Genomic DNA, 13,602 nt, shown 5'->3' on the forward strand with positions numbered 1-13,602 from the left:
AAATTCCTAGGAGTTTCACCTCTAATGGGAACAGGATCAGATCCTATGTAAGGAACATTACTTGAACTAAATTAAATCCAACCACAGAGAGCAGCTTGCTAGACGTTTTTTAGAAACCAAACTTTCCCCTTATTAGGTTACACTTTCAGCAAAATGTTCAGTACTGTGTTATACTGAAATGATACAATATTGCTAGTAATCTATTATCTTGTGAGAGGCCACAACAAACAGTCTCCCTAGGGAGCCACCTGTATGTTTTGGGGTTTTTTTATATCATCCTTGTCATCAGCAGTATGCATTTCTAAACTGTTTCTTTCTTACTACCAGACCTTGTATCTGTTCATCACACTTTGCACATTTGGCCCATAATTTTTTTAAATTAATTTATTTATTTTATTATTATTTTGACACTGTCAATAGGTACAGGGACACCTTTAGCATATTTTCCCATAGAGTAGTTTCTCTAATCTGGAGACCTTACAGGCTTTCCCCCTAAAATGTCTAGTAAGATAGCTGAGCAGCCTAGACAGGGTTTCTCAACCTGGGGGTCGGGACCCAAAATTGGATCACCAGAATGTTTTAAAGGGTCACATGGCAGCTCCCATCATTGGTGCAATCCGTTTGATTCAACTCTATAGTGCAAATGCAGCCATTGCTAATACTTGTAACAATATTAGATAAAATTTCAGATGGGAGAGTATTTTTAAGTTAATGATATCACTTTAAACTTAGGGAAGGAATATTTTTCCAGTTACATTTGAAAGTTTATATCTAATATGCATGGATATAACATTGTATGAAGCATGTGATAATTGCATACTTAGTGTGCTAATAACAGAAGAAAGATGTGATTTGTTTGTTTCTTTTTCTAGAAACCTGTGCAGATTAAAACAGAAAGTGGCTCTAGACTCTGCATTTCTCCCCCTCCGGAGTACTCTGATGATTTTGAACCTTATGAAAGCTTGAATATGGAGACAAACGACTATCATATTAATTGCTCCCAGGTACAGATTGATTTCTGCTGTGGCATTGTTCATGATCAAATGTGAGTCTAAATGAAAGTGGACTCAATTGCCATAGTTTTGGCAGTATACTAATACTCGCTAATTCAAGCGAACCCATTATATAATGTATATGGCTAACTAGAGTATTTGGGAGTGGGTAAAAGTGACACCAGAAGGGTCAAAAATGAAAACATCTAATGTATCATTTAAAAAGCATCAGTTTAATCTTATTACAGTCTACAACACTAAAATACTTAAATCATATTTGTATGTCTTTTCCATGGTATCACTACAAGGCAGAATTAAGGGTTCTGCTGAAGGAAAGCTTTCAGCCCTTAGAGTGATTCCACTCTCCCAATTTTTGGGTCAAGGGCAAACTTTGTCAGTGATAATTTTATGTTTTCTTTCAGGTCATTGATAAAGATGTTAGTTGTTAAGGACTTTATAGAATTCTTCGCCATATAATTTTGACCAGTTTCCACCCCCATCCACCTTCTGGTTTATGTCCTACGCCATGTCTTCTATTTGGACCTGCACACTTTTGGTGTGGTTGGCCATTTTGAAAAAATATTTATGGGGAACTTAGGGTGATTTGTATGTGTGGTTTTTTACATATTAAAGTTAGAAGAAAATAGGGGTTTTTACACACTTTTAGAGAAAAATAATTTTATAGGTTTTTAGATAATTTACAAAATAAAAGGATTATCACAAAGTGGTAAAGGAAAAATGTCAGAAAAGAGAGTTTTAAAACTGCACTAAACGAATGAGTTTTAAAACACAAACATGTTAACAAATCTCTTTAGAGGAAAAATGATCTTTATTTATTTTTTGAAATAAAGGTTATGATGCTGGCCGACCAGGACTGCCTGCTCTTGCCATGGCTTTAGGCCTCAGCTGAGCACTGACAAATTAATCACTGGAAATCAGTCAGCTTCACCTGTGTACTAGTATGGTTATGATGGGTAATGGACTTATAACAATGTGTTTGGTGTTTAGACTTCAGAAAATTCTTGTAAGATGCTGCATGCATTAAACTCACTTATAATACCTTTATCACATGTTATAAGGTAGTATTTAAATTTTTGTTTTGTATCTGTAAAACATATTTGCTCTGAACTGAGTCAGGAGGGATCATCTCCTGCCCATCAAGAAGGCCTATCAAAACTAACTGGGCCATTATGGGCATTATAATACAAAGACTTGGTTAATTGCCCCTTTAAACCCATGAAGAGGCTATGTGCTAAAGGGCTTGTCCCATCAGCATGAGTCCTGGAAAAAAGAAATAAAAATAGCTGACAAGAAAATTTTTCATCTTTTGTTGTTTAAACTCTCACAGGGCCAGAGCTATGCAACAGAAACAAAGATGCATAGGGTTAACCTGGGTTAGCCCTAAAAAACATTCAGAGGTGACAGATTACTACAACTCTGTCAGCTTTTGAAACCAGAGACTGTAACTCATTTGTGTATATATGTGTGGCTGCTTTAACTTTGTAATAACTCATTCATTTCTTTTGTTAGTTAATAAATCCTTAGATATTTACTATAGAGTTGGCTACAAGCATTGTCTTTGGTGTGGGATATAAGGTACAAATTGACCTGGGGTAGGTAACTGGTCTGTTAGGACTGGAAGTAACCTGATTATTTTGTGATCTTTTGTGAAAAGTGAGCATCTATCAGTGCTTAATTTGCGCCAGGGCTAAGCACTGGCACCTCTAGATTTGGCAGTTCATAACCTCGGCACATCTGGGCTTGCTGCATCAGTTATGAATGTAAAAAAAATTGTTTGAGCCCCGGCATCTCTTTCGTTACAAATTAAGCATTGACATCTGTCATATAGTCCAGCCTGCTTGAGTGGCAAAATAGACTGGAATGCCCATGGGGACAGTCTGTGACTCCATGGTAAGACTATTATAGTGTTTTAGGAGTTCACACTTGTTACTGGGTTGGTGATATCTGATTATAAAACATACAACCAGTTTGGGGTCTCTGCTCTTGACAGTCTGCCCTGAGGTTGGCACTCACAGCCGTAAACAAATCCAGATAGTGTGACAAAAGTATTGAATATTAGTTTTTAGAGAAAAATGTTCTTTATGCATTTAGGTTATTTTGAAATAAAGTCTGAAAAATAATTGTATGTCTTTTGAAATATGAAAATATGCTTATGAATGTGAATATGATGTAACTGGAATGTGCTTTATGCAAAAGGTCTCTTGTAAGGTATCATTACAAAGCTTCTAATGTACTGAGTGTGTTCATCCTATTTGTTTGCATGTATTATTTCTATGTCTGAAGTTAGGAGAATAAGATATAAACCTGTATTACTCATGTAAACATATTAAGTGGAAGCCATTAAGGGTACTTCAAAATCAATGAACTGTAAATTGCTCTGTTTACTTGCAAACCTTCCTGTGTATGTGTAGGCCAGCCCAGGAAGAATGGAGGCTGGGATCTCACAGGACATGTGACCATGTCACATGATGTTGGAATCCATCTTAAAACTGGTACTTTTCCATTTAGAAGGAGGGGTGGGGACCCAGAGAGAAAAAAAGATTCCCGCCTTCTGCGAAAGCTATAAAAGGGGGTGGAGCAGGACAAAGGGGCGGCCAGTCATGAGAGAGCCCCTACTTACCACCTGAGATGTCTGCTGGAATTAACAAGGATTGTACGGGGGAAAGGATTGAGCCCAGACTAGGAAGGAGTCTAGTCTGTGAAAGAAGCTTATTGGAACATCTCTGAGAGTGAGATATTACCTGTAATCAGTTGCTTAATGTATTAGGCTTAAACTTGCGTGGTTTTGCTTTATTTTGCTTGGGGACTTACTTCATTCTGTCAGTTATTACTTAAAATCACTTAAATCTCACTTTTTATACTTAATAAAATCACTTTTGTTTATTAATAAACCCAAAGTGATTAATGCCAGGGAGAAAAAACACCTGTGCAAATCTCTCTATAAGTGTTATAGAGGGCAGGCAATTTTTGAGTTTACTCTGTATAACCTTTATACAGAGTAAAACAGATTTATTTGTGGTTTGGATCCCATTGGGAGCTGGGTGTCTGGGTGCTGGAGTCAAGTAACCTGGAGAGCTGTTTTCAGTTAAAGCCTGCAGCTTTGAGGGCATGACCCAGACCCTGGGTCTGTGTTGCAGCAGCTTAACGTGTCTGACTCAACAAGGCAGGGTTTTGGAGTCCCAAGCTGGCAGGGAAAACAGGCTCAGAGGTAATTTCAGCACATCAGGTGACAGTCCCAATGGGATCTCTGTGACAGATCCTGTCACAGGGTTAAAGTTACTCCAGGGGTCCGTTTGGGCTGCATAGAGGCTCTAATGACTGCCAATGCTAGGTACCCTGTGGACAGGGTAGGCTTGAAGGTATTTAATATTTCAGCTGGTAGTCATGTCAGTAACCAGGAAAACCTCTCTTTGGGGCAGTTATTGGTTTTATAGATAATGATGCGATCAGTGGCAATTATGCTAAAACCCTTTCAACTTTAAATATTATGACAATAAGTTTGTGGCCTCATATGTGGATGGCAAGAAGGTGCTGGCTAAACTTCTATAACCTGATTTTGAGAATGGGAACTGTGTGAGGGAGTACATGCAACTCATAGACTCATAGGTCAGAAGGAACCAATCTGATCATCTAGTCTGACCTCCTGCACAAGGCAGGCCACAGAACCCCACCCATCCAATTTTATAACAACCCCTATCCCAGGACCGAGTTATTGAAATCCTCAAAATTGGTTTGAAGACCTCAAGCTGCAGAGAAACCACCAGCAGGCAACTGGGAAATATGTAAAAGACCGAGTGCTCTTGTTCCATTGTGGTGACTTTGCTCACACTGTATACCTTCAGCCTGACCAGGAATACCCTGATCATTATTCTCTGATTAAAACTGGAAACCTAAGAGCAGAGATTTGTTTTTCTAGGGCATTGCCCTCTATAGTCAACATGATAGGGTATGGGGTTTTTGATAACATACCCGAGGTTAATCACAGAAGGAATGTTCTATTTGATTCTATTGATTATAAACAAGATGTAGTTAACACATTTTTTAATCTAAGGATGCTTCTTCAGATTTTTTTCCCTAGTGACCTGCTTCCAAAGGGTTCTATGTCTAGTAGATCCCTGGGACTTGTAAACACAACTCCCTACAATTTACCCAGGGAACACTGGCTAGCCCTCTACTTACCCAGTCATGGGCCAAGAAAGTTCTTTGATTCCTGTGGATTTTCCCCAGACAGTAACATTTTCCCTAAATCTTTCTTGCCTTTTTTTAAACCAGAGACAGCTACAAGACCCCCTTACTGTTACCAATGGATATCATTGTATATTTTGTTTAAAGAAATGTAGTAAGGGTTTATCTTTTGATCAGATTTTAAAATTGTATACAAGTGATTTACCAGATAATGACCACATGGGGGTGCACTTTGTAAATAGGAAAAAGTCAGCCATGTCCAGATATGCCCCTAACATGTTTTAGCATATCCAGACTTGTTTGTCATATTGTAAGTATAAAGATGTGCATCAATAAAGCAACCCCACATATTTGATCCTGTGAAGTGTACAGATGGCCTGGTCTCTACAAGCTAATGTGTAATGAAGGCTCTGGATGCATGAGGTTGTTTAGAATCAGGGTTGTTATCCCATCTGTGGTATGTTTGCTGCTTACCCCCACCCTTACTTCCCCTGGAAACCGTAGATGCTTCAGGGATTCTTGTAAAGCTAACTTTGCCCTTTTTAAAAGCTGTTTCCTGCTATCTTTCTTGTTGCTGTTGTGCATCTTGTTGGCTAAGATTTAATGAGCCTGCCAAAGTAAATGAATAAAATGTTTTGAATTCCAGTTTAAAACAAAAGCCTATATTAAAGTGTCAGAAATAGGGACAGGATATTAATGTAAACGGAAAGCCCACCATCTTTTTACTAATTTTCATTGTAATTTAATTTTAAGTAAGACAAAACCAACGTTTAAAAAAAGGAGGGAAGAAACTTCCTTATGTCTATAAAAGTAGCACACTAAATTCACAGCCTTTATATTATACAAAGCTACCTATTCTTAGTAATGGCAACCATGTTTAACCCCATTTAAGCCATGTATATATATTTTGATTAAAAACAAACTTTAAAATAGTTATTTAAAAAAACAGCCAAAAATCAAGCTCTCATAAGCCTGAAGCCCTTTAGATATGCAAAACCCTGATTATTTTAATACTGTTTATTATGTTGTTGCACAAATAAAGTGCGTGGTGGCCCCCTTTTAATGGGGTCACCAGGGCTGGCTTAGTCTTGCGTGGGCCTGAGGCCAAAGCTCAAGTCTGAGCGCTTCAGCCTTTGGTGGCAGGGCTTAAGTTACAGGGCCCCTGCCTGCGGCTGAAGCCCTTGGGCTTCAGCTTTGGCTCCCCGACCTAGGGAGGTGAGGCTTTGGCTTTGTCTCTCCCCCCCATGCCCCTGGGGTGGCAGGGTTTGGGTGGGCTCAGGTTTCGGTCCCTCCCCTTTCTGGGGTCCTGTGGTATCTTTTGTTGTCAGAGGGAGTTGCAGTGCAATGCCATTTGATTGTTCTATAGTGACATTTGCCCCTGTGTTTTAAATAGCATTTTATTGTAAGCCCCCTATATTAAGGCTTTTTATATTATACCCTGGAATTCTTTACCAGTAGAACAGTTTTTGTGTGGTACTTTAAATGCAAGCTAAGACTGTTTTTAAAAGGAAAGAGTAGTGTATCTTAAAACATTTTTATTTCACTAAACCTACAAAACATCTCTAAAATAGATTAGATTTTATTATGTTACGTCTCAGTCAAAAATGCCCAATGCTGTATTTTCATGTTACACTTTTCACAGTTTATTTGATATAATTAAAAATTGTGTGTTAGCGAAAGAACATGACTGTTTTAAACTGAGGGGAAAAAAGAGTGAGATAAGTGGATAGGGGGCAGATGTTGGGTTGTTTCATCAGATAATCACGTGGGAGTGGGGGAGAGGTATGTTTCCTCAGATAAGGGTGAGTGGGATCAGACTTCATCTTGGGCCATGTATACACTATAAACTTACATCAGTATAACTATGTCGCACAGGGGTGTGAAAAATCCACGCTCTGGAGCAATGAAGTTATACCAACCTAATGCCTAGTTTCTTCTGTCAACATAGCTACTGCCTCTCGCAGAGGTGGATTAACTGCATGGGAGAAGCTTTCCTGTCAGTGTAGTATTTTCTTCACTGAAGTGCTACAGCAGTACAGCTGCGCTGCTTCAGAGTTTTAAGTGTAGACCTGCCCTTAACCATTCATATAGTTAGAAAAGTATAGCTTCATGGCAAAGGTGCCTCTTTGCTGCAAAATGCTGCTTTCTTAGCATTACGTTTAAATCCAATATAAAAGCATGCTAACAAAAAAAAGTAGTTTGTTGCAAAAGTTATTAGAAATAAAGCTAACAGCTTCAGATTAAAAAGGGGAGGGGGGAAGTGTTTATCTTATTATTTCATGCAGTTACTCAATCCACATGTCAAGTGTCAGAGGGGTAGCCGTGTTAGTCTGGATCTGTAAAAGCAGCAAGGAGTCCTGTGGCACCTTATAGACTAACAGACGTATTGGAGCATGAGCTTTCGTGGGTGAATACCCACTTCATCAGATGCATCTGACGAAGTGGGTATTCACCCACAAAAGCTCATGCTCAATACGTCTGTTAGTCTATAAGGTGCCACAGCACTCAATCCACATGGCTTTTTTCTTTTTTAGACTTTCATTGTAAATGATGGGAATATTACGTTCACCCCCAAAATCTTCACATTTTACAAAGGATATCCTATAAACCCATTACAAAGTTTAAATTAAAGACCTCTTTACAGTTGTCAATAGGTGCTAATTTCCAATAAATGTAAAAGTCTATAAAATACATTACTTTAAGTAAATGGAATAAGGGAAATTGATATAAAGGTTAGACATAACGTTCATGAAGGTCTATCATTTTTAAAGACAAAGGCTAAAGGCAATTCTATCAGCCTTCACCTTCAGCTGCCTCAGTGCTGCCGTTTACCCAGTCAAGTGACCTCTTAGTGTCACATATGCTGCAATCGCCCTTCCTTAAAGACTGCTTATCCCTTACGAATGATTCAGAGTCCGAACAGACTTCCTCCAGTGAGGAGGAGTCTGAACTACAGGGTGATGTTTCAATGCAATCAGAATTCCATCCTCGGAGTCCTGTCACCCGCGGGCACAGGAAAGTTTTCTCAGACTATCCTCGAGACCCTGCCTCCTGGTGTGTTAACCCCTGGATGGCCCCACCTATGCCTTTTCCACCACCATGGCAGTATTGGGCCCCATGGGCACCTTTCCCTCAGCAGCACACCCGCTATTCCAATCTGACGAGAGGCAAACGTCCAAATGATATGACTCACTTGGCGGCACCCTTCCATTCTCAGGATCAATTAACTCCTACTCCTGACCCAGTACTAACTGAAGTATCAACTGAAGTAATGCCTGAAGAAGCTTTACTTCCCTCCCCTCTACTGTCCTCAGACAATTTTTTGAAATTCCAGGATCTCTTTAAAAGGGTTGCCAGCGAGCTTAGAATCAGTCTAGAGGAAGTACTGGACCAACAACATGAGTTAACAGACATCCTGCAACCCTCTTCTTCATCCAGACTGGCATTACCAATCAATGCAGCCCTTCTGGAACCTGATAAGTCCATCTGGCAGGCTCCAGCCACAAGCCAGCCTACCTGCAAACAAGCAGACCGTAAATACTTCATTCCCTCTAAGGGCTCTGAATTCCTTTTCTCACATCCTGCGCCAAACTCACTGGTAGTGGACGGAGCCATTCAAAGGAACAAACAACAGTATTTCTGCCATACCCCAGCCAACAAGGAAGGCAAATGCTTAGACCTGCTGGGTCGCAAAGTGTATGACTATCCAACCTTACAATTTCGAATTGCCAATTATACCGCAATTCTGGCAAAGTACGACCATAGAAACTATAACAAGTTCATGGACTTAATTGAACACATTCTAGACCAGAAGAAACAACAGTTTACAGCTTTAGTTTCCGAGGGCCAAATCATATCACGCATGGCTCTTCAAGCAGCTCTGGGTGCAGCCAATACTGCAGCAAGTTCCACCGCTACGGCGGTGGTCATGCGCCGAGGTTCATGGCTCTCCTCTTCCCTCTTTCCTCGCAAGGTTCAGAGCACCATAAAGGATCTCCCTTTTGATGGTGATAAACTCTTTGCTTCCACCACGAATGAGGTGCTCTACTCAATGAAGGACTCAAGGGCAACTCTTCGATCCTTAGGCATCCAAACCCCTACAACCAGAAGGCAACAGTACAGATATCAACCTTACCACCATCCATGCTCCCCCCCATATACTCAGCATTTCCCAAGATCTCAGGATCAACAACAGCAACACCAACGCCAGAGATCCAGATACCAGCGGCTTCGCCCCAATTCTTCCGGGATGCCCCAACTTCCTCCAACTAATAAGCAGATTTGAACCTTTGGTCGAGGGTCTCGTAAACATCATCCCAACTTCAGCGTATGCACTGCCTACAACTATTTTGGACACCGCCTACAGCCATTTTTGCACCAATGGCAGAATATTACCACCGACAAGTGGGTTCTAGAGGTCATCACAACTGGGTATTCTATCCCCTTCCTCTCCTTATCTCCCACCCACCCACCCTCCCCGTTCCTCTGCAGGGACCCCTCTCACGAGCTACACCTCCAGCAAGAAGTACAACATCTCCTTCACCTGAGGGCTATCGAACTTGTGCCCGAATGCCACAAGGGGAAAGGGTTCTACTCCCTTTATTTCTTAACAGAAAAGAAAACTGGAGGATGGCGACCAATCCTCGACCTCAGGAGGCTCAACAAATTTGTCAAAAAGCAAAAGTTCAAGATGGTTACTCTCACCACCATAATTCCAGCCCTGGAGCAGGGCGATTGGTTTTCAGCCCTCGACCTACAAGACGCCAACTTTCACGTCACTATCCACCTGGCCCACAGACGTTTTCTTCGTTTTACCCTTGGCTCAACGCATTTCCAATACAGAGTTCTACCTTTCGGCCTTTCCCACTGCCCCTCGAGTTTTCTCCAAGCTCCTAGTGGTAGTCATTGCCTACTTCAGGAAAAAAGGAGTCATAATATTCCCTTACCTCGACGATTGCCTCCTGAAGGCCTCCACATTCGACGAGGCCCTCCGCTTCACACAACTCACCATCGATTGCTTCCAATCCCTGGGCCTGCAAATAAACAAAAGCAAATCCACATTAAGTCCTACCCAGCACCTGGAGTTTATAGGAGCGAGCCTCGACTCCACAACCGGACTGGTATCTCTCCCACCCGACCGATTCAATACCATAAAACTGCTGGCTACGAGACTTCGCAACAGCCCCCGGGTCACCGCCCAAGACTGCCTCCAACTACTAGGGCACATGGCTTCATGCACCTTCGTGGTCCAGAACGCATGTCTCTACATGAGATGCTTCCAAGCTTGGCTGGCCACGGTTTACAGACCAAACATGCACTCACTAAACAAACACCTGGCCATACCCTACCGAGTCAAAGACTCTCTCATATGGTGGACAGTCCCCTACAACCTCTGCTCTGAAGTCCCCTTCCTCCAGACCTCCCCAACTCTGATAATGGTGACCGATGCATCCCTCATGGGCTGGGGGGCACACATCTCTCACCAAACAGTCCACGGGCTATGGTCTCATTCCGAGACCTCCCTGCACATAAATGTTCTAGAACTTCGAGCTATACGGAATGCCTGCCACTGCTTCCTTCCACTAATCAAGAATCAGCATGTACACATAATGACAGACAACATTGCCTGTATGTTCTACGTAAACAGAAAAGGAGGGGCTCGTTTCCACTCTTTTTGCTCAGAGGCCATAAAACTCTGGAATTTGGTGCCTTGCGAACCACATCTGCATATCAGCTGCTTATCTCCCAGGGGTGATGAACACCGCTGCCGACGAGTTAAGCAGACGGTTCCCTTTGGAGCACGAATGGGAGATAGACAAGGGAATCATCTACAACATATTTCGCACTTGGGGTCACCCAACCATAGATCTCTTTGCAACCGCGAAAAACACGAAATGCCTCAATTTTTGCTCCAGGGCGGGACTGGGCAAACACTCCCTCAGAGACGCATTCATGATCCCATGGCACCAGGACTTAGCTTATGCATTTCCCCCAATACCATTGCTCAACAGCGTCCTCATAAAGATACGAACGGATCTTGCCAGGGTGATCTTGATCGCACCTTCATGGCCGAGACAACCGTGGTTCCTTTTCCTCACCAGAATGTCAATTCGACCACCGATCTCCCTGCCTCTCATCCCGAACCTTGTATCACAGCAACATGGCTGGCTTCTTCACCCCAATCTCACCATGCTTCATCTAAAAGCCTGGTACCTGCATGGTTCTCCCAACGAGAACTAGACTGTTCCGACCAAGTTCAGAGGGTACTTCTACACAGCAGAACACAATTCACCCGTACCACCTATCTCTGAAAGTGGAAACGATTCATAAAATGGTGTTCAACTAAACAACTGTCTCCTACCTTGGCACCTCTTCCCTGCATACTCGACTATCTATTGGACATTAAGCAATCTGGCCTTTCCTTCAGCTCCATCAGAGTCCACTTAGCTGCCATCACAACCTTTCATGGTACAGTTGAGCTCGGTCTTCGCTCATCCCATCACCAAGTGTTTCCTGAAGGGACTCCAAACTTTATATCCAGACATTAAGCCACCTACCCCTCCATGGGATCTTCACCTAGTATTGCCCTGTTTAACTCATCAACCCTTTGAGCCCTTAGCCACCTGCTCCCTCTTGCACCTCTCAACGAAAACAGCCTTTTTGGTGGCAATTACCTCTGCCAGATGGGCAGGCGAGATAGCAGCCCTTATGGCAGATCCACCATATACGATCTTCTTCAAGGACAAAGTTACTCTACGCCTATACCCACAATTCCTTCCAAAAGTTCACGCTTCATTTCACATCAATGAACCAATACATCTACCAACCTTCTTTCCGAAACCACATGCAAACTCCTTCGAAGCCACAATGCACACACTTTGTGTGCAGGGCCTTATCCTTCTATTTGGACAGAACCAAACCCTTCAGAAACTCTCCTAGACTCTTTGTCTCCATCGCGGAGTGCTCCAAAGGCATGCCTGTCTCTACCCAGAGACTTTCGAACTGGATCTCCGATTGCATACGACTCTGCTATCAGATAAAAAACATTACACCTCCAGCATTGATCAGAACACATTCCACTAGATCTGTATCTACCTCTGTAGCCTTCTTACATAAAGTACCATTGACTGACTTTTGTAGAACAGCCACTTGGTCCTCCGAGCACACATTTGTCAAACACTATGCCCTTACTCAGGACCCTCTCTCTGACACTCGATTAGGCAGGGCAGTATTATCTACTGCATTCCTGCCAGATCCGAAGTCCCTACCTCCTTGAGATACACTGCTTCGAAGTCACCTAGAGTGGAGCACCCACAGGAACATCTCTTGAAGAAGAAGAGGAGGTTACTCACCTTGTGCAGTAACTGACGTTCTTTGAGATGAGTGTCCCTGTGGGTGCTTCACTACCCACCCTCCTCCCCTCTACTTCAGAGTTGGGGTAGCCCCCGTTGTAGAGAAGGAACTGAGGGAACCGGCCGCGCATGCTCACTAGAAGTATACTCAGAGCGGGGGCCAGGCTCTGAGCATGTGTGGCTGGTACGAGTACTGCTGCAGAAATCTCCGATCAAAGGCGCAGGGGCACACTGACACCTAGAGTGGAGCACCCACAGGGACACTCATCTCAAAGAACGTCAGTTACTGCATAAGGGGAGTAACCTCCTCTTCTTCCTCTAAAAAGACCTGTTAACATGTTTGTGTCTTACAATTTTAGCCCCCTTTTGCAGTTTTAAAACTCTTTTCTGATATTTTTCCTTTTTCACTTTGTGATGATCTGCTTTATCTTGTAAAGTATCTAAAAATGCCTATACAATTATTTTTCTCTAAAAGTGTCTAAACCCCCCGTTTTCTTTTATTAGCAGTCCAGTGAGCTTCTCAGCCAGCTCTTTTAAAACTCTGAAAATTATCTAGACCAGCTGATTTAAAAATGTCTGACTTTAGTAGCTGCTCTTTAACATCCTCCAGAGATACTAGTGGAATGGAGAGCGTGTTTTCATCACTTTATAATGAGATGGATTGTCTATATTTCCCCAGAAAACAGAACAGAAATATTTATTGAATTTATTGAACCGTGGCAGTGTCCCCCAATTTGTGTGATGAAGTAATAAAGAATGCAGGAATAAGAAACACTGACTTTTTAGTGAGATAAAGTGAGGGGGAGGCAGCCTCCAGCTGCTCTGAAAGTCCTGGCAGGACATTAAAGAGTGAGGGGAGAGAGGAATGCAGCCTCTCGCTGCTATGATAGTCCAGGGAGTACAGAATCTTTTCTTTAGACATGAAAGGGGGGTAGGGGGCTGATGGAGCTCAGGCTCCAGCTACTATGATGAGGACGGTTACCCAGCATTTTGTGCTGTCTGCCAAGAATGAGAGGGAGTCATTACCATTTTTACCCAGGCACCCCCGGCCG

General features: G+C 42.5%; 1 protein-coding gene across 3 annotated transcripts in view; it reads left to right on the forward strand.

The window, feature by feature from the left end:
* The window catches only part of KIAA0556 (KIAA0556 ortholog), a 187,336-nt gene that overhangs the window by 28,815 nt on the left and 144,919 nt on the right, over positions 1-13,602 (forward strand). For all 3 annotated transcript variants that reach the window (XM_030579222.1, XM_030579224.1, XM_030579223.1), the window contains exon 5: positions 873-1,004. In XM_030579222.1, coding sequence (XP_030435082.1) covers positions 873-1,004 — 132 coding nt within the window. The remainder of the gene's footprint in view (positions 1-872; positions 1,005-13,602) is intronic.

Source organism: Gopherus evgoodei, chromosome 10 (genome assembly GCF_007399415.2).
Source record: "Gopherus evgoodei ecotype Sinaloan lineage chromosome 10, rGopEvg1_v1.p, whole genome shotgun sequence".
NCBI lineage: Eukaryota > Metazoa > Chordata > Testudines > Testudinidae > Gopherus > Gopherus evgoodei.